This window comes from Panthera pardus, unplaced genomic scaffold (assembly GCF_024362965.1).
Source record: "Panthera pardus isolate Hobbes unplaced genomic scaffold, ASM2436296v1 HiC_scaffold_15, whole genome shotgun sequence".
Classification (NCBI taxonomy): Eukaryota; Metazoa; Chordata; class Mammalia; order Carnivora; family Felidae; genus Panthera; species Panthera pardus.
Genome location: NW_026526710.1, coordinates 20940986 through 20962624, shown reverse-complemented (window position 1 = coordinate 20962624; position 21639 = coordinate 20940986). Strand labels below are relative to the sequence as shown.

Below are 21639 nucleotides of genomic sequence, written 5' to 3'. Positions count from 1 at the left end.
TCTCTCTGCCCCTCCCCTGCTTGTGCTGTCTCTCAACATAAATAAATAAACTTAAAAAAAAAAAAAAAGAATGTGCTCTGGGGAAATGGGTGCTTCAGCCTCGACTCCTAAATCAGCACACCAAATGTTAAAAACGCTGTCTGTAGCAAAAGCAGCATTTAGAGCGAAGCAAAAGCAGCATTTAGAGCGATAGTCTGCCTCCAGCCCATTGCACCGGCCTGTCCGTCCTCCTGGGTATCCTCCTGGCTGTCACCCCCACCCCCTTCAGATCTCTCCCCTCAAATGTCTCAGAAGAGAGATGTCCCCTGACCCTGACAGCCCTGTTTAAAATTGCCCCCCCCCCCACCAACTCCTCCTCCTCCTCCTCTCTGGCCAGTTTTATTTTCTCCCTGGCACCTATCACACATTGCGGTATAATCTGTATTCTGTGCTGTGGTTTGTCTGTCTCCCGTGCTAGAATGTCAGCTCCCCCCAGGGCAAGCACCCGCCTTCCTCATTCCCAGTGCTGCGCACAGTAGGTGCTCAGACAAATGCACACACGGAGGAAAGGCTTCCTGTGTGCCAGGCAGGGCATTTGTACTGATTATTGCATTTAATCTTTAACAGCCTGGAGAGGTGGGTTCTCCTGTCTCTATTTTCATAGATGAGGACATTGGAACGCGGTACCTTATTAGTGCTTTAGTACCTGGGTACCTTCTTTGTATTATCTACAGCCTAGGGCTTGATTCTTCTCTCCTTCCTTCTTCCCTCCCTCCTTCCCTTACCCCTTCCCTTCCTTCCCTCCTCCCTCCTTCTTCAAACATTCACTGAGCACCTACATTGTGCTGGGCCCAGGGTTTGGCCCTAGGAAGACAGAGGTGAGCCCGATACAATCCCAGCCTCAGAGGCGCTCAGTCTTGGGGTGGGGGCAGTCAGAGCTGATACAAATCCCCTCCGCCCTGGTCCTGAGCACTCTAAGGAGAGCTGTGAGTAAGGATGCATGCTCCCCTGTGCTGTGGATAGCTGGGTTTTGAAGGTAGGGTAAGAGTTTGCCCGCAAAAGAGGCAGGGACAAGCATTCCAGGTGGAAGGTCGTACCAGCTGAAGCAGGATATGTACGAGGAGGAGGGAGGAAGCGCCGTGAGCAGCAGGCATGGGAAGTGTCCTGGGGCTTCAAGTGCCCGAGCAAGGAGTTTGGACTTTCTCCAGCCAGCTTCAGCCCCAGGAGGGATGTCTGCCCAGGAGCTTCCAGCTCTCCTGGGGTTTTTGCCCCCGGACCCTGGCGAAGGCTTGCCGCGGTGGGGAGGCTCAGCTGAGGTTTCTGCCCTGCCCAGGATTCCCCGCAGTGTCTTGTGTCTCGATTGCCTCTCCCACCCGTAATCGCTTGGGTTTACCCTCCGGAGAGGGTAAGTTAGAGTTAAGGCCTTATTTTCTGGAAGCTTAAGGGTAGTCTTTGCCGTAAGAATCAGACAATTCCTATAACTTCTGCCAGCTCCTCTGGGTGGGGTGGCGGGGCGGGGGTGGGGGGAGGTTTGGGGTGCTGCGGTGATCTATACCATGGAGTCTGAAAACACCTAATTACTAAGAGCTCCTTGTATCATCCTCTTTGGCTCTGTGTCTCTTGCTGGTTTCTGAGCCAGAGAGAGATGATTCGGCCTTACGAGCATCATAATCATTGCATTCATTTCCTGACTACCTACCATTTGCCAAGCACAGCGCCCAGCCCTTTGCATAGGTCATTAGCCCATGCGACGCTGGCATCGCTGCTGGGCACAGGAGTGATTCCCTGCTATCACTGAGGCTCAGAGAAGTGGAGTGACTTACTCAAGGCCACACAGCTTCTAAGGGCCAGGGAGCCGGGATGGGAGTCCGGGTCTGTTGCGGCCCCGAGACACCTGCCAACCTGGCGTCTCTTCCCTGAATCGCTGGGACCTTCATGGTCTGCAGCTAACATCCCAGCCCCTCCAAGGCTCAGAGGCCTGGGGCACCAACCCTTCACTTCTCTGTAGGAATTCACTGAAGGCGCAGACAGGCAGCAGGGAGGAGGCGAGCTGCATATTGATTTCTTGGGACGCCGGTCGCCATCTCTGCCTTAAACCCTGTCGCCTCCCCTTTCCTGGAATTTCCCTTCCTGCCTCTCCCCCATCTCTTCCCCAGCATCTTGCCTCCTCCCCAGCGCCCTTCATCCTCACCTCTCCCCGAGGTGGGACGGTGGGGACCCTTCGCACATTCTCTGGCCAAGCTGCTGGTGGCAGAGGTCCACACCATTGCTGAGTCTGGAAGTCAGGGCTCCTCCCAGTTGCCTCCCTCAGCTGCCAGGTCCTGCTGGCTTCAGCTCCTTCCTTTTTTCCTAAAGCCTTGTGCTTCTCAGTCCCTTTGGTGTGCCCTGGGTCAGGCCTCCGGGGTCTCGCGCCTGGATGGTGGCATAAGTGTCCTCTCCACTGCCTCCCCCCCACCCGGCTTCCTCCCTTGCCCCCTGCAGTCCATCCTGCACACAGCCACTGGGGTGTTCTCTTCCGCTTGCAATGATGCTTCTGATGTATACATTGTCCCTCCCCAACTTAAAGCCCTCCAGCGGCTCTCCATATCACTCCCAAGATAAACATTCCCTCAAGGCCCCACCTGGCCTCGCCCCTGCCTCACTCCCCTCACTTCTGACTTGATGCCCAAGGAACAAATACTGTGTGTATTAAATAAATAACTGCCTCCCTCCTTCCCCTGGCTAACTCCTACTCCTCAGGAAAAGCTCAAGAGTCACCGCCTCCAGGAAGCCTTCCTGACCTCCCCCATGCAGTTCCTCTGTTCTGCATCCATTTCAGTCCATGACCCTTCTGCACACACCCTGTTGACATGACTTGCTTATGTGTCCACATCCCCGCTCGATTTGAAGCTTCCCCCCCCCCACCCAAGGGCAGGTGTCTGAGGCACCCATGGCATCCTTAGCAGAGTGCTGGCATACAGTAGGTGCTGAATAAGTGCTTGTTGTCCTGGGCAAACTCCAGGCAACTTCTGAGCCCCCCTTCTGTTAGGAAGTCCCAGAGCCCACGGCTTGTGCAGCGGACATATTTTTTTCCCTCCACCTTTCCCCTCATCGGGCAGTGGTTGTGTAGAGAACGGGGCCCAGCAAGCCCGAGCAAGCTCTGGATGATATCCTGACCCAGTGGCACAACCCCAGTGATGACCCCCATTTTACAGAGGGGGAAAATTGAGGCCCCGAGAAAGTGACCCACTTCAGGGCGCACAGCTCATAAGAGGCCCAGCCAAGGACTCGAGGTCTGTCTGAGCTCTGATGGCCCCTTCTCTGTGCTGACCCAAGGAGGCGGGTCAGGGTGCAGTCCCCGCAGAACCAGGGGGTGGAAATTCTCTGGGTAGCACTGCCCGTGCTATGCCCGGGCTGTTCCCCCACCCACCCCCACCCCCACTCCCTTCTCTGAGGCCTAATCCGCCTGCTGCCCTCCTGGGTGTTTGCCTCTTGGCTGTCTGGCCCTGTCTCATATAACACCAAGCCTGGGAGACAGAACCTGGCTGGCAGCAGTTAAATACCTGGGCTTGGGGTCTGGGGCCCGCAGAGCCGTGACATTAGATAGAACCCACTTCACAAGTCGGTGGGAGAACCTTCGGGGGGCTGATGCAGCCAAGCACGTTGCGGGGCGCCTGACCACAGCGTGCTCACCCAGGATGAACCCAAATGCTGAGTGCCTGGGTGTGGCCCCCACACTGAGGTGGGCCTTCCCTAGGCTGCACATCCTGAACACATGTCAGCAGCCTCGTGGTCACCAAGTCTGACTTCCTAAGCCCTGCCAAGTGAACTCTGACCCTGAGGACGTTCTGGGCTTCTCCAGTGTCCCCAAAAGCCTGCATGGGCCCCGGCTCCTTCCAGTGAGTCTGTTGTTTTGTTTGTGGGCTTGACCGAGGTGTGGTGTCTGCCCGAACTGCTCTCTGGGCTCTGCTGGTGGGCTCGTCTCTTTCAGGCAGCTGATAAGCTGGCTTTGAGTGCTGCGTGGGGCCTGACCCTTGCATCCTGGACCCCCAGCTGAAGCCGTGAGCACTGTCACCAACTGGAGACCCAGTGAGTCATGTGCTGAGCAGACAAGAATACCACAGAAGGCAGATCCCCGACTTGGGGCATTTTCCAGGGCCTCTGGCTTACCGAGGGCAGGATCAGGAAGCAGGGGGTGGGTTTAGCTTTCAGTTAGAACAACCAGCACCCTGGGCCCTGGACAGGGTCTTTGAACAAAGCCACAGGCTGGGCTGGGCACCAGAAGGAAACAGAGCTCTTGGCTCTGTCCAGAGCGATGGAATGTCAGCCCAGCCAAACTGGTTTTCTTCCTCCACCAGGCCTGGGTGTTTAACAAAGGAGCCACCGTGCCCATTGGATGACAGTGAACTTCCCGGCTAGGCCCCTACCCCTGCCTGGGCTCCAGCCCAAGGAAGAGGCGCTCCATTCAGGTCCCGTGCTCCGAGCTCTCCCCTTCTCTGCACACCAGACCCTTGTCGGCAAGGGGGATGCTGGGCCTCCCGTGCAGCACCGCTGTGCGGGCTGGATGGGACGGACAGGGCTGTCCTGTGCCTGTCCTGTGCCTGGTGCCACAAGAGAACAGGCTCTTAGTAAAGATGACATTCCGCTTCCTCCCGCCTCACATTTCTCCAGGCTGTTCCCTCGCCTCTGCTGCCTTTTCATCCCCTACTGGCCACATCTGACCCACTTTTCAGGGTCATGTCGCACACCCTCCGTGAAGCCCTGTGTCACCCACTACCCCGGACCCTATGTGCCCACTCCCCCTCCTCCTCTGTCTCAGGCCCTAAGGTATCCGGGATAGGACACCTTTATTAATCATAGGGCCCAAGATGACCAAGGGGGCGATTTAAGGCAGACTTTTCTGCTCCTTGCTCTTTTTAACCTTATCCACCAGGGCTTTGACACCTTTCCATATCAGCATTTAAAATTTGACTTCCATTTTTTAGGGGCGCCTGGGTGGCGCAGTCGGTTAAGCGTCCGACTTCAGCCAGGTCACGATCTCGCGGTCCGTGAGTTCGAGCCCCGCGTCAGGCTCTGGGCTGATGGCTCGGAGCCTGGAGCCTGTTTCCGATTCTGTGTCTCCCTCTCTCTCTGCCCCTCCCCCGTTCATGCTCTGTCTCTCTCTGTCCCAAAAATAAATAAAAAACGTTGAAAAAAAATTAAAAAAAAAAAATTTGACTTCCATTTTTTAAAAAAAAATTTTTTAATGTTTATTTTTGAGAGAGAGAGAGCATGTGTGCGCACATGAGTTGGGGAGGGGCAGAGAGAGAGGGAGACACAATCCGAAGCAGGCTCCAGGCTCCGAGCTGTCAGCACAGAGCCCGACGCGGGGCTCGAACTCACGAACCGCGAGGTCATGACCTGAGCCGAGGTTGGACGTTTAACACACCGAGACACCCAGGTGCCCCTCGACTTCGGTGATTTTAATGGCAACACAGTATTGCCTTGGAGGGATAACCCCTGGTTTACGCCCTTATGCTAAGGCAGCTGGGTTTTTGCTGTCACCAAAAACAGCGCTACTGTGAACATCCCTGGGTGTGTGTGTGTGTCTGTGTGTGTACGTTTGTGTACAGTTGTGTATTTCCGCGCGTGTTTTTGCACGAGTGTTTCGCGTCATATGTGTTCTTTGCGTGTGTGTACTGTCCGTGTATTTCGTGTATATTCATGTGCGTGCATCTGTGTGTGTATGTTTGTGCGCATATGTTTTGTGTTCTTGCATTCATGTGTCTGTTTTGCAGACACATGTTTGTGTATATGTATTTGTGTGTATTTGCTCGTGCGTGTCCTTTGGCGTACGTGTGCACGTTGGTGTGCTTGTGTGCGTAGCTCGTGGACAAGCCACCGGGAGCAGGAGTGGCAGAGCTGCTGGCGCGTCCTGCGGGGGGAGCGACGCCGGGAGCCCCGGGGACAAGGCGTGGGGACCCGAGGCAGTGGACAGACACACCCAGCCTCCTGCCTGTTCGTCAGGTCCACACCTATGTGTCGGGGCTACAGCTCCGTCACCTGACAAGTCGAGCTCCGGCCTGAAATAAACATGACAGGGACGTTTCGACGTGTGATGTTTCAACAAAAAAAGAACTCAAATTTGGCTTAGACTGTTTTAAAAAGGAGCCAAGTCAGGATGGGCGGGAAGCCAGTTCCATGAGGAAGAAACGCAAGGAAGCCTAAGACAACTATCTATTTATACGGAATTGTACATGGTGAACGTCTATTTTTTTTTTATTACTAACCATAAATGTGACGAAATTCAAAAAGAGGTAGAATAGGGGCGCCTGGGTGGCTCAGTCAGTTAAGCAGCCGACTTCGGCTCAGGTCATCATCTCACGGTCCGTGAGTTCGAGCCCCGCGTCGGGCTCTGTGCTGACCGCTCAGAGCCTGGAGCCTGTTTCAGATTCTGTGTCTCCCTCTCTCTCTGACCCTCCCCTGCTCATGCTCTGTCTCTCCCTGTCTCAAAAATAAATAAAACATTTAAAAAAAACCCAAAAACCAAAAAGAGGTAGAATAAAAAATAGGTCCCCCTGCCCCCTACCACCCCTTCCAGAGACCAGTGTTATAGTTTTCCTGTGTCCTTCTCCAGGATTCTGTGCCTTTTCAAATATCCACATATATTTGTGTTTTTACATATAGAAGAATATGCTTTTTTCCTCACAGACAAATGGCAGCCCCCTTCCACCTGCTGCTGTGTGCCTTGCTTCATTCACATGCTAATAAGGGCAAGGGGGGCGTTTCAGATCAGTGCATTTATATCTGCCTTATCTCTTTTAACACTTACTTTTAACAATTAAGTAGTATAGTATTCTGGGTCATGGCTGTTCTGTCACTTGGGTTAAACACATTTAAAAAAAATTTTTTTTAATGTTTATTCATTGAGAGAGAGAGATAGACAGACAGAAGGCGAGTGGGGGGAGGGCAGAGAGAGAGGGAGACACAGAATCTGAAGCAGGCTCCAGGCTCTGGGCTGTCAGCACAGAGCCTGAGGCGGGGCTCAAACTCATGAACCGCGAGATCATCACCTGAGCTTAACCGACTGAGCCACCCAGGTACCCCTAAACACATTTTTTAAAACCCTAAATTCTCTTTTCCCTGGGTGCATCTTAACCTTAGAACTATACACCTTTTATTGACAGAAGCTTAGACTTAAAAGGGAAACTGAGGGGCACCTGGATGGCTCAGTCGGTTAAGTGTCCGACAGCCCAGGTCACGATCTCACGGTTTGTGAGTTCGAGCCCCGTGTCGGGCTCTGTGGTGACAGCTCGGATTCTGCTTCAGATTCTGTGTCTCCCCCTCTCTCTGTCCCTCCTCCACTCATGCTGTCTCTCTCTGTCACTCAAAAAATAAATAAACGTTCAAAAGTGAAAAAAAAAAAGGGGAAACTGAGTTTGTCTGTTTCCATGCAAAGGGCATCTCAGTACTTCTAGAATGTTCTATGCTGCTCTTCTCTCCTGCCCCCTGCAGGAAGGTTCCTTGTTTTTTGAGGATTGTCTTCCTTCCCTGGATTAATCTCTCCTATTTTGTACCTTAAAAAAATCCACTTTCACAGTTTGTCTGCACCCTGAACATGGTGTTTGAGTTTGTCTTTAAAAGTAATAAAAATTAAAATGTAAGGGCATATATAAAAACAGATGGTCTGAAGATGCATCAAGAGTCTGAGTAAACAGTAATATCATTCATGGGCATTAGAAAGGGAGCAGGGGATCATTTATGAATTCACTCATTCATTCATTCATCCGTCTATCCATCGTCAGTTGCTTCCTGAACACTGTGGCCATCTCAACTTGGCGCTGGGGTTTGAGGGTGAATGGATGCCCCAGTGCCTGCCCTCAGGGAGCTCACAGTTTGGTGGAGACAGTCAGACAAACAGTAAGCACAGCACAGCCTGTTAAGGTCTGTGATGGGCTGAGCATGGCGGGGGGTGGAGCATGGGTCCCAAGGAGAGACTGAGCCCAGGTGCAGATGGAAGCAGTCAGGAGAGGCTTCCTGGAGGAGGTGATGCCTGAGCTGTGTTTGAAGGACACATTGTGGCCAGCGGCTGACAGACTGTACCAAGAAGTCTTCCAGAGGGTCATCTCTTGGGTGGCATTTCAGTAGGAGTTGGCAGAGTGGGGGTCACAGGTCCTAGACTCGGAGCCTGACCACCTGGGTTCGAATTGGGCTTCTCCACTCCCTCATGGGACCCTGGGCAAGTTTTCTTTCTCTGTGCCTCATCTTCTACCTGCTTCTTACGGTGGTTGAGTGGACAAAATATGGCCGCTGGGCAGGCAGGCAGGGCCATATACGTGTCTGTTGGTGGTGTTACTGTTCACCTATGAGATGGGCCATTGATAGTGTCTACTCTAGGCATTGAAGTAGATGACCCACGTAAGGAATTGACTTGTTCCCAGACACACGGTTGGTGCCCCTTAAGTGTTCGCGGTTATTACATTCATTTCTACCTCTTAACCACCTCTGACATCCAGAGCAGGGCCCTAGGGTGTCATGGACTTCTGGAGTTTGGGGGAACCCCACCTCTGCAGCTCACAAGTCCTGGGCCCCCCGACCCCACCCCAGCCCAGCTGTCATTTCTATGTATAGCCTCAGAGGCCGTCGGGAGAGCCAGGAAGCCCTCGCTCTGGAGTCTTGCGGGCATTCCCAGCCGAAACCAAACACGCCTCTCCCAAGCACCAGCTGCAAACGTGTGTTCCTGTCACTTTGGGTGACGCACTTGTCCCATGGAGACGGCGTATCTCTGCCAGACCCGTCACCTTGCAGCCGGCACACCCTGGTGGGGGGCTCGGCCCCGAAGGGCAGTAGGTCTGCTGGGCCGAGCTGGGGTCCAGCTCATTGCGTTTCGTGGTAGAGAGAAGCGGCCGACTCGTGGCCAGGTCAAGGGAAACACTCTGGGGTCTGGCTGAGGCAGCTCCTTCCAGCCCCCAGCTGAGCGATGGGACTCTTTGGCCTCATGAGGGCCAGATAGCACATTATTAACATGTTTATTAAAATGATATGTTTTGGGGGGAGCCAAACAGTGGACATCACCGCCATCATCAGGCCAGGTACAAGCTCTCGCCAGACATTTCCCAGAATCCTCCCAACATCCCGGCATCCTCCCCATCCCCTCTGCACAGATGGGAAAGTCGAGGTTTGGAGACATTCGAATCACAGCCAGCAAAAGGCTGGGCTGGCTTTGCCTCTTTTCTGCCGAGTCTTAGGACCTGTCCTGCCTCCAACTTGACAGAGGTTAGTGGAGTAGGTCAATTTCACACCCGCAACCTACAAGTTTGTGGCTTAGGGTTGCTAACCACCAGGGGGCTGTTAGGTTATCCAGAGTGTTTATAACCACTGGGTCTAATCTAGCCCCAAAGGAAACTGAGCCTCAGAGAAGGGAGGGGCTTGACCACGTAGGGTCAAGAGAGGGGGAGCCATGGCTGAGACTAGTATCTGTGCCCACGACCCCAGGTCAGGGGATGGAGTCCAGATCAGTGTGTCCCTGTGGGCGAGACCTCAGAGCCACAGTCCAGGTGGGTCCCTCAGGTCCGGGCACACATCCTCCTCTGCTTCTCGGTCACTCTTGCCCGTGTGTCGCTCTCTGGTTATGTGTGTCCCCGTGGTTTCTCTTGCTCTCTTGCTGCTACTCTGTCTGCTTCCGTTTGCCCGTCTGTCTCTGTCCTTCGCTCGCTCTGGCCTCCCTTCTCCACCCCAAGCTTGCCACCAACCTTAGAGATGACCTCAAGATCTTCCTGCCCCACTGACTGATGCCTGTGGTGGGTCCCGAGTGGACTGTGGCCAGGTGGCCAGCCCACACCCTGAGCCATGCCCCCATCCAGCCCCATCCACGCCTGGCCTCACCTGACTATACCTGCACCGTTGTTCTCGGAGCCCATTGGGAGGGCTCAGCAGCTGGTATCCTACCGACTTTCCCTGGGAAGTGCCACCCCCACGCTACTGGGCAGGGCAGGGGCAAGCCTGGCTTGTGCTGTAGCCCTAGGTGGCATTGTGGACATCCCCTGCGGGGAGTCCACAGGGAGGGGACACTGTGTGAGTATGTGCTGGCAGCACCGGGCATGTTCTAAGGGCTCTGCCCGGCCCCACTCCCCATCGAGTTCCTCCTGTCTTTCCCTCTCCTTTCCTGTCCTTCCCTCCTTCCCTCCCTCCTCCCTTCCTGCCTTCCTGCCAATGTATTGAGCAGTTACGAAGTGCCAGGTCCTGTAAATAAGCACTGTGAATCCAAAGGTGAGAAGAAAATGCAACTCCCACCCGCCCCCCTCCCCATCTTGGAGATTCTTTTTTATCTCTGGAGGGACAAGCATCCAACAACTCCCACAAGTGATGAGAACCGCCAGCCGAGATCGGGGCTCAAGGAGAAAACTCCGGCCAGGACTCAGACTTGGGCTAGGACAGGCACCCCCCCGGAGCTGACGGGACCTGGCTGGGCAGAGTGAACAGCATGGGCAAAGGCCCGTGGTGGGAAGGTGCATGGTGGGTTTGGGTGTCATTGTGGCCGTGGGGGTGGGGGCCGGGGGGACGGGTGAGGATAAGCAGATGTGGCGAGGAGAGCGGACTCTGGACCTTGGGGTTCAGAGCAGACTGAATTAAGACGGACAGTGCTCTTACGAAGAGAGCCTGGGGGCGCCTGGGTGGCTCAGTTGTTTAACTGTCCGACTCTGGATTTTGGCCCAGGCCGTGATCTCACAGTTCGTAAGGTCGAGCCCCGCATCGGGCTCTGCGCTGACAGCACAGAGCCTGCTTGGGATTTTCTCTCTCCCTTTCTCTTTGCCCCTCCCCTGCTTGCGCTCTCTCAAAATAAATAAACTTAAACATTTTTTTTAAAAAGAGCCTGGACCGGGGCGGGCACAGTGTGGATGTGACAACTCCAGCTCATCCTTGGCCTGCCACCTCACCCCCCCGCCCTCCTTCTCCCCTTCCTGGGCCTGCGACCCCATGACAGAGGCTGCTAGAGATGGACTGTAGTGACAGGCACAGGCCAGGGAGTCGTGAACCCTGGAGGCCAGGCCTGGCGGTGCGCATCCCTCCCCGTCTCCGGCCCTTGGTTTTCTCATCTGTGAAATGATCACAGAGGACCCCAACAAGCTCTTGTGTCAGACCAGGGCCAGGAAATGCAGCACAGGCTGTGGGGAGCACCGGCTTGGGCGCCAAGCAAACCCACGTTCAAATGCCAGCTCCCCACCACATAACTCCGTGACCTCGGGCATGGCAGGTCGCCTCTCTGGGCCTCAGCCTCCTCCCCTGTAAAATGGATCCATGACATTCCTACCACATAGGGTTGTCTGGGAACACAGATGGCAGAACGGAAGAGTACATCGCCAGCCCTCAGCCCTCAGGAGTGTTCGCCCTCGACATTGATGTTGCTCTGATTTCTCGGTTGTGTAAGGCTGACCTGAGCGCGAGAGAGGAAGGCGCTGCGGGCCCTCAGGGGCAGAGACGGAGCAGGTGTCACCAGCCAGCCGCCCTGCGCAGCTGACAGTGTAGAGTTGCAGACGGGGGAGGGGTTGCACATCTTGAATTCCTCCGAACTGCCCTGTCAGCTGAGCCGCTGAGCGCCGTCCTGACTCAGGGTTCTTTTCCTAGGTGGACGTGTCAGACACCCCAGAATACACGCAGGCGTGGTAGTTTCTCTTCTCCCCGCCTCCTCCCTAACGCCGTTGCTTTTCTGGTTAAGTTCGCACGTACCAACTGCAAAGAAAAGTTATCTTTGGAAACACCTTCCTCCAACAAATATTTATTCAACAACTACCATAGACCGGGTATCGTTCTAAGTGCTGGGGGTGGGGGGGCAGCACTGGACGGGACAGTCCCCATTTTCACACAGCTGGCTGTCCAAAGCGCATCATAGGTCAGGGATCAGCCAGGTGCCTGTGGGGCCCAATCTTGCCAGCCACCTGTTTTGTAAGTAAAGTTTTATTGGAACACAGCCACACACGCTGACATACTGCCTGTAGCCCAGTAGTTGGGACACAGACTGAATGGCCCCCAGGGCCCCAAAGACTGACTATCTGACCCTGCATAGAAAAAGTTTGCCCGGTTCTGATACGGATTAACACATAAAGATTTCTGATTTGTTCTTCACTCACGGTGCGTGTGCAATACGATCGTATTGGAGGCGTGATTGAATGGGTTTTATTTCATTTTATTAATTTGATTGTCTGATTGTACCAGGATATAAAACTACAAGTTTGGATATTAAATAAAATCATCATGAGTAATAAACACCCTGTTTATCACTCCTGTCTGTTACTCCCCACTGACAGTTCCACTGTTAGTGGTTTGCCATGGGACCTTCCTCGTACGTTTATGTGTTTGTTTTTATGAAAGTGGTGTCATAAGACACATACACACGTGCTGTTGTTACCTTTTTTTTTAAAATGTTTGCAAGTATAAGACAGGTATCTTTCTCTGACAGTAAACATTTCTTTCTGAGCATCATTTTCCCTGGCTGTCTTTATTCCATTGTGTGGATATGCCACATTGCATTCCACTGATCCCCATCTTACCAGACATCTAGGTCATTTCCAAGATTTTGCAGTGGTGCCTCCAGTATTTTGCAACGATATTTCCAATATTTTGCGATATTTGCTCTCCTGCAGGGAGCATTCATGTTCATAGATCTTGGCAAGTGTGTCTAATGATTTTCTTGAGATAAATTTCTGGAACCAGAATTGCTGACTCAAGGGATATACAGGTTTTTAAATTTCAGGATGTGTGTTATGGCATGTTTAAACACGGCCCTTAAAGGCGTGTGTTAGCCTGGCCTCCCCAGCGTGGCTATTATGAAGTTATCCATTATGGGCTCTGGGCTAAGACAGTCATCTTTGCTTGTAAGACAAGGGCCCAGGGTCTTCATGCGCCTGAGGCTTGGGGCTGGGTGAGCTCCTAGTCCGAGCAAGTGTTTTGGTTTTTTTGTTTGTTTGTTTTCATGTTTATTTATTTTTGAGAGAGTGAGCAGGGAAGGGGCAGAGAGAGAGCGGGACGGAGGATCCAAAGCAGGCTCGTGCTGACAGGACAGAACCCGATGCAGGGCTCAAACTCAAAAACCGTGAGATCGTGACCTGAGCCAAAGTTTGACACTCAGCTGAGTCGGCCACCCAGGCAAGTGGTTTTTATTTTTATTTATTTTTTTATTTTTTTAAATTTTTTTTTAATTTTTTTTAACATTTTTATTTTTATTTATTTTTTAATTTTTTTTTTAATTTTTTTTAACGTTTATTTATTTTTGAGACAGAGAGACAGAGCATGAACGGGGGAGGGGCAGAGAGAGAGGGAGACGCAGAATCGGAAGCAGGCTCCAGGCTCTGAGCCATCAGCCCAGAGCCCGACGCGGGGCTCGAACTCACGGACCGCGAGATCGTGACCTGAGCTGAAGTCGGACGCTTAACCGACTGAGCCACCCAGGCGCCCCCAAGCAAGTGGTTTTTAAACCTGCCAAGTTCTTGAAATTTTTGAGAGCATTTTCACACACATTTCCCCATTTTTGCATACACTTCCTCATCGGAGCCTCTTGAAGCATCCTGGGAAAGTTGGGGGCAGGTGGATGTTGGGGGCTGGAAGGAGCCTGGGATAGGAACCCTGCATCCCAGAGGTGCCCGCACTGCCTCTCACTCACTGTGAAAACTAAAAGCCAGACAGCAATTCCTGTCTCTGTGCCTCGGTTTCTCATCTGAGAAAGGTCAACCGAATTGACTCAAGAGTCCTTCTGACTTTAAATGATAAGATTTGGTCATCCTCATGTGACAGATGACAACTGAAATGCGGCTGTGGGCATCGGGTGGCTGTCCATCGGGGACGCACGTCAGAAAAGACTGGCACGTGTTCCAGACGGGGGACTCACTGGGACACACGCGTGTCATTCATTAGGACGGTGAGGGTTTTTGTAGCAGCCTGTGAGGCAGGCCTGAAGTGGAAGAATATGCTGCCTTAAAGCTAATTGAAAGTCTGACTTTGGGAAAGTTTTTATTAGAGTTTTGGGGCCTTTTGGTGGTTGATCTCGAGGCCTCGCAACCCGGGGAGCAAAGCTCAGGCCTCACTTGATCTGAGTGAGGGTCTGCCAGAGGGAGGGGCCATGAATAATTTGCAGTGCATGCAAGGTTTCCAGGATACTCGTTGGAGAAAGTGCTGATAAACAGCTCGCTTTCTTAAGCCTCATTTACAAGATGAATCCCCCTAGATAATCCTACCCCCTGAGTTACTCCAAACTTGGGGGTCTGTGTTGAAGAGTAGTGACTGTGATGGCATTCCGCCAAATATGTAACGTTTGCTTTTTGGTCCAGACAGCGAGGCACGGAGAGGTTAAGTGGCGTGCCCAAGATCACACAGCTACTGTGTAATGAATCCAGACACTCTGGCTCCAGAAGCAGGACACGTCCAAGGGAGACTGAAAAGAGGTCAATTCTAATTATTACACTGTGGGAAGTTCTACAGCAGTGCCGTCCACTAGAACTTTCTGCAGTGATGGAAATGTTCTGTATCCGTGCTGTTCAACATGGTAGCCACATGTGGCTATGGAGCCCTTGAAATGTGGCTGGTGCCACCGAGGAACCGAATCCTTTGTATTTTTTAATTTTAACAAATTTACGTTAAATTTATTTATTTATTTATTTATTTTTTTTTTTTTTAACATTTATTTATTTTTGAGACAGAGAGAGACAGAGCATGAATGGGGGAGGGTCAGAGAGAGGGAGACACAGAATCTGAAACAGGCTCCAGGCTCCGAGCTGTCAGCACAGAGCCCGACGCGGGGCTCGAACTCACTGACCGTGAGATCATGACCTGAGCCGAAGTCGGCCGCTCAACCGACTGAGCCACCCAGGCGCCCCATTTTACGTTAAATTTAAATAGCCACATGTGGCTAGCAGCTATGTATTGCCCAGCACAGATATAGAGACTTGAGATCTAGGGCATGGTGAGAGCCGTGGGGCTCCTGAGCCAGCCTTGGTAGGGGTGAGTTCAGGGAAGGCTTCCTGGAGGAAGAGCCCTCAAAGTTGAAATCTGAAGGTTAGCTGGGAGGCGGTGGCTGCTCCAGTGGGTCTGGAGGTGAGAGAGAGTGTAGCTGGGGGCACATGAGGGGGGAGCGGCCAGTGGGAGGGCCCAGGATGGGCAGGAGATGGTGGGGAAGGAGCCCAAGTAATGATGATCCCACAAGCCACTTTGAGGAGTTTGAACTTGAGCCTGACGGACGTGGGCGATGAAAGGGCTTTGGCAGGAACCTTGCGGGCCCAGATTATGGTTTTGTAAGTATAATGGGAAGAGCCAGAGGTGAGGGAGGCAGGGAGACCCTGGAGCTGGCCAAGGCCAGACAGAATGTTCTGGAAGGAGACTTTGAAGGACCGGGTGTTGATTTGATGGTGGGAGTGAGGGAGAGAGGAGTCAGGGGTGCTGCCCTGGGGAATCTCGAGTCTGGCATTAGGCGGCGCAGGGAGAAAGCGTGTATTCCTGCCTGTGGTGATTCCACATCCCTGAGTGTAAATCCTAAATCCCTTCGGGGGGGCCCACAGACCGGGATGGATGGAGACCTACGTGTTGTTGCTGAACGCCATTGACATCCAGCCCCCGTCTCCTGCCCTGATTCCACCCTCGGCATCCTACCCACCTGGCCGTTCTGATTTCCAAAGGCCCCACCTCCACCTCCCTTCTCCATCCCTGAGCAATGAAAGACCCCCGTCCTTCCGGGGGAGGGCCATGAAAATGGTTCTGAACACCTGCAGCTCCTGTCCCCTCAGCTTGGTGATTTCCGGAGATTATGTCCTTGAAGCCACAAAACAACCCCCGTTTTTCTAATGGGGAAACTGAGGCTTGAAAGGGTGGTGTCACGTGGCCAGGCCACACAGCTGAGACAGAGCGGAGACAGCAGCACCCCCCTTCTGCCTGAGCTGTGACACAGAGCCGTCACCCCTCTGCCTCCCACCACGCTTGGCACACGCCGCCCCGTATCCAGCGTGCAGCTGTCTGCAAAGTGCTCAGGACAGCGACGCCGAGCCCACCGGCAGCAACCCCCTAAGGCCCCAGCCTCTGGCTTCTGAATCTGACCCGTGTAGGGGATTAAATTAGGGAATGCCTGATTCTGTGACATCTTTGAAAAACAGTGAGCAGCTGGGGATGTGCTCAGATGGCGACTTCCATTCCTGGGCCCCAGGGAGAATTGTGTTCAGGGTGCAGGGCATCTGAGAATGTCAGGTGATCTTTCAAGGCAAACACGTCCCCAGTTTCCCCGAGCGGGGGCTGACTTCATCCCTAAAGCGTGCGGACAGCCACCCCCACATGCTGCCCATGGGCCTGGAGATTGGGCAGACTGTCCCAAGACTGGCTCGCTCATCAGAAGCCAAAGCCTTAAAAATATGCCACCCCTTGACCTGGTGATTCTATACTTAGGAATCTCTTCTGTGGGAATAATCACAGACATGTGTCACTGTAGCCTCGAGGACGTTCGTCATGTTGTTGGTTATAACAGGGAGAAATATGCAGCAACCTAAATGCCCAACACTTGGGGATTGGTTAAATGAACGAACGGTGCTGAGTGCATCCAGTGGGATCTTCAGCCATTAAAGATGAGGCGTGGATGGGCGCCTGGGTGGCTCAGGTGGTTAAGCGTCCGACTCTTGAATTTGCCTCCATCATGGTCTTGCAGTTCGTGAGATTGAGCCCCGCCCCCCCCGTTGGGCTCTGTGCTGACAGTGCAGAGCCTGCTTGGGATTCTCTCTCTCTCTCTTTCTGCCCCTCCCATACACGCTCTCTCTCTCTCTCTCTCTCTCTCAATAAACAAATAAACGTAAAAAAAAAAAAAAGAAAGAAAAAAGATAAGGATGTCGATGAATTGGCCCAGGGAAAGTTCTGGATGGGACTATGCCAGAATGTTGTCAGTGGATGAGGGGTGTTACTCTTTGCGCTTTTCTATCATTTCTAAACGTTTTACAACAAACACGTGTTATTTTGTTACCTCGTCAAAGAAAAGCATTCTGCAGGCAGTGGTGTTGGGGGTGTTCGGACATTAGCTGTTGTTAGGGTCTTCGAGTGTGGCCGTCTGTGAGGTGACAGAGGGCTTTCTTCTGAATTCCCGTTCTTGCATATATCCCCGCACAGCATCCCCTTGAGCATTGTGGGGCACACAAGTGTCCCCAAAAGCTGAGAGGAAGAGAATGGGGAAGGGGGTAGGCATAGGAGCCGTCACATGGGACCCGTCCTTGGCATCCGTGCCCTTAGCGTGGCGACCGTGTCCTCACTGGACGCTTGTAGCTTCTCTGGGCCCCAAGTGAAATCCCTGAGGTCATACAGCTAATAAGCATTTCCCTGGGCCTGTGTTCGTTCTCCTGGACCCTATAAGCTTGTTCAGCCAAGAACGGTTCTGCAGAAGCCGTGGAAAAGCGTAGAGTAAACTAAGATGATGGAGCATCTTGACCTTGAAGAGCGCATCAGCTGGGTCACAGAATCTCAGGGGTTGTGTCTGCTGTGCTGCGATCCCCCACCCCCGGTTCCCTGGTGCCTGGCACATAGTAGGCGCTCAGTAAATACCTCTTGAGGAAATACCTTCTATGTCAAACTTTACCTGGTACCACAGTGAGTCCAGCATGGGCAGGAAGGGTTCAGCAGGAGGAGAGATCGCCGTGGTTTGCAATGGCTTTGGCTGAGGAGGATGGCAGGAAGGAGGAGGGGCGCAAGCAAAACCACAGAGGCTGGGATGTGGGAGGCTTGTGTGGGACTCAGTGGGGAGGTCAGGGAGGGTGGGAGGAAGGGTTTGTTTGGGGTAGGAGGTGGCACACTGGAGAGGAAATTTGGGGCTCCATTACAAGGCGTGTTGGATTTCAGCTGGAGGGCACTAGGGAGCCACTGAAGGTTGTTGAGCAGGGAAGGGGCTTTTAACTTGCCAAAGTGAATAAGGTGGGGGAAGCCAGCAGTTCAGCCACTTAGGGGAAGTCTACGGACTGCCCACCATGTGCCAGCACTCCTTCCAAGCGCCCCGGCTGAGGGCAGAGATAGCAACTGAGTAGGTAGTGAATACCCAGCGATCCAGGCTGCCTGGGATGCAGTGGTTATCCGTTTGGATGTGGGGTCCCAGCCTCCTGCCCGGGTTTGGGTTCCACTTCACCGTGCACAGCCTGTTTGATTTGGGGCCTGTCACTCGACCGGCCTGAGCCTCAGTGTTCCCATCTGCAAAACAGGGATTGTAATAAAGATTGCCATGGAATTGCTGTTCAGCGAGACAAAGTGCACGCAGCTTGATTGCCGCTGGGCACAGTTAAATGCTCCACGAATGCCATATTGGATGATGCAGATGGGAAGCCAGTGGCGGTGGGAACCTGGGGCGGGGGACGGGTGAGGGAGCATCCCTACCAGGTGGACAAGTCCTGGGAGACAGGAGATGGAGAGAAGATCATCCCGCCTGCAATGCCAGGCGGAGAGGGGCCCTGAGGACAGGCAGCGTGCTGGGGAGGGTGACACCTTCATCTCAGCACTGCTTGCTTGCCTTCAGCACTGACGCTCCTGCATCCTGTGATGCCTTGGGCACATTGGCGCAGCTGGTCGCCCTAATGCCCACCCCAGACATTTGGACCCGTCGCTGAGCACAGTCGGGAGCTGGGGCGGGTTTGAGTCAGGGGCAATGCCATGTGATCTGTGTCAGCTGGGGACCAGGTTCTGAGCATTTTCCCCTGATAGAAATCTTCCCTCTGGCTTGTCCCCACAGGACCAACTGAAGCAGTGTTTCTCCAGGCGGCCCCCCGAAGCCAAGGACACCGACACCCTCGTGCAGGAAGCCGACAGCCAGTATGGGACGTGGACAGACCAGCGCCAGAGCGGGGAGAGGTAGGGCGTCCCAGGGCTTCTGGCTTCGAGGTGGGGCCCCTGGATGGCAGTGTGGCCCACCTGCCCCCTCATTTCTATATAACTAGAACCTGTTTTGTGCGTAAGTACAAGAGTAATGCATTCTTGTTGTAAAAAAGAAAATTTAGAAAGTACAAATTATTTTATTTCATTTGTTTTTTTAAATTTTTATTTTTGAGAAAGAGAGAGACAGAGCATGAGCAGGGGAGGGGCAGAGACAGAGGGAGACACAGGATCCCAAGCAGGCTCCAGGCTCTGAGCGGTCAGCTCAGAGCCCGACGCGGGGCTCGAACTCACGGTGAGATCATGACCTGAGCCGAAGTCAGACGCTCAACCGACTGAGCCACCCAGGCGCCCCAGAACATACAAATCATCTTAAAATAATGTATGAAATGTCCAGATTAGGTAAGTCCATAGAGATGGAAAGTAGGTTAGTTGCCAGGGGCTGGGGGTAGGTAGGTAGGTAGGGGCTGACATTAACAAGTACCAGGCTTCCTTTTGGGGGAACGAAGAAGTTCTCGAATTACATTGCGGTGATGGTTGCACAGTGTGCTAAATGTCACTGATGGAAAATTTTATGTTATGTGTGTTTTACCACAGTGAAAGAAATTATGAAGAAAATGAAAAATACCTATCATCCCAGCCCACAGATCATTAATGAGGGCATCAGTGTTTTTTGTTAGATGTCTGTCTAGACTTTTTTCATCATATCTGGGTATGTTTACAAATCTAGGAATGTACTATACCTGTTGCCTTATTAGCTATGTCTGCATTTAATATCACCCCAGTTAAACTTTTTTTTAGCTTACTTATTTTTTGAGAGAGAGAGAGAGAGAGAGAGAGAGAGAGAGAGAGCAGGGGAGGGGCAGAGAGAGAGGAAGAGAGAATCCCAAGCAGTGCAGAGCCTGATGCAGGGCTCAAACTCATGAACCATGAGATCATGAGCTGAGCCGAAATCAAGAGTCAGGACGCTTACCTGACTGAGCCACCCATGCACCCCCTTTTTATACAAAAAAATTTTTTAGTATATTTATTTTTTGAGAGAGAGAATATCGCCCCAGTTAATGGCTTGGAGGGCCCTCAGAGGTCTGCCTGGTTTTGACTGTGGCAGAAGGCTTCAGGTTATCAAGAACAGCCTGGATACAAGAGGCAGGCACCTCTGAGTTCTAGCTCAGCCCTCGCTGGCTGTGGGACTCTGGCTAAATTAGCTACGTTTTCCCGGTTTTCCGGTCCTCCTCCTCTATGGGAAGGGAACGACGCTTATAAAAACAGCCAGGGTTTATTGAGCCAAGCACTGTTGTAAGCACGTGAAGGTGTTAACATCTAATCCTGTTGCCCTGTCTTGCGGAGGCCAAGGCTGAGGCAACCCATCACAAGGGGTGGCTGGGAGGGGAATCTGTACGGCAATCCTGGCACATAGTAGGAGTACCTGTTCACTGCACCTGTTTGTGGTTTTAAAGATACGATATTTCTTCTCTGCCTTGGGTGGGACATCTGGGGTGGACAAGGCCGTGTTCTCAGCTCATGTCTTCCCTAGCCGGGGGCCCCAGGATCACGTGGTCATGTGACCACAGTGAGGGCCGCATGGTCTTTTAAAGTCACAGAGACCTGGGTTGACTGCAGCATGGCCCCTTGCCAGCTGTGTCACGACTCAGTTTTTTCGCCTGTGGGTGGCATGCCCGGGGCTGGGGTGGACTGAGCCCCAGGTCTCCCACCTGCTTCCCCCGCCTTCTCAGCTGGGGGGTGGTCACAACCCTCTACTGGGTAACGTCCCACAGCCCTCGATATAAAAGTTGGGTGGAGGTGGATGGAAGTAAAAATGGGTATATGGCGGCGGAGTGGGGGGGGCGCCTGGTGGCTCAGTCGGTTAAGCAGCCGACTTCAGCTCAGGTCGCGATCTCACGGTTTGTGAGTTTGAGCCCTGCATCGGGCTCTGTGCTGACAGCTCAGAACCCGCTTGGGATTCTCTCTCCCTCTCTCTCTGCCCCTCCCCCATGCTCTCTTTCTCACAAAATAAATAAATAAACATTTTTTAAAAAAATGGGTACGAAGACGAAAATGGGAAGCAAAGGTTTCTTAAAGCTCCTGTGAAAGCCTTTTCTCCCCTAACCCTTGAAATGTGTTTTATTAATGAGCCTACTTACCTGTCACTAGACTTAACTTAAATTTCCTGCAAGAACCCTCGGGACGCAGAAGGCTGCATCTCCGTCTTGCGTCTCTCACGCTCCCTAGGCCTCTGTTACCCCCAGAACCTAAGGCCAGGTGAGTCCCGGCCTGGGGGACCTGGGACCTCTCCTGTGGGTGGACGCCCCCTTTTGTTCCCCAGAGGCACTGCAGCGCCCTCTCCCTGGCCGGACCAGCAGCCGCTGTGCCCCCAGCCCTGGGCAATGGCGCCATCTGCTGCCTCCTTGGTGGTATTTCCCTCATGGTTCGGGGACTTGCTTCAGTCCCACCCATACCCCAACATCCTGCCCCTTCCGAGGAGTAACATCATCCCAGGGCTGACAGAGCATGGCTGTGCCCCCCGGGGTGAACCACCAGTACACCTGGGTCGGAGGTTCTGCTCAGGGGTGTAGCTCGGGCAGCTTCTAGGGCTGCAGACCCCTTCTATCAGCGATGGTGGCTGGGTGCCTGACTGCCCTTCCTCCCGGATAGCTCTCCCATGCTCTTGACTTTGGTGTCTTTTTAATGGGAGGGGGGAGACTTTTTAATTTAATGGCTTAATTTTTTTGGCTTAAGTGATTTACAAATTCCTATCTTATGTGGTCCCAGTTATCCAAGCCATACTTAAATACATTACCACGGGCAGACGTTCCGGAAGTCGGAGAAGGGTCAAGG

General features: G+C 53.0%; 1 protein-coding gene across 4 annotated transcripts in view; it reads left to right on the top strand.

The window, feature by feature from the left end:
- Window positions 1-21639, top strand: part of KIAA1671 (KIAA1671 ortholog) — a 203505-nt gene that overhangs the window by 163954 nt on the left and 17912 nt on the right. For all 4 annotated transcript variants that reach the window (XM_019426484.2, XM_019426485.2, XM_053902233.1 and 1 more), the window contains one exon: window positions 18665-18783. In XM_019426484.2, the coding sequence (XP_019282029.2) occupies window positions 18665-18783 (119 nt within the window). The remainder of the gene's footprint in view (window positions 1-18664; window positions 18784-21639) is intronic.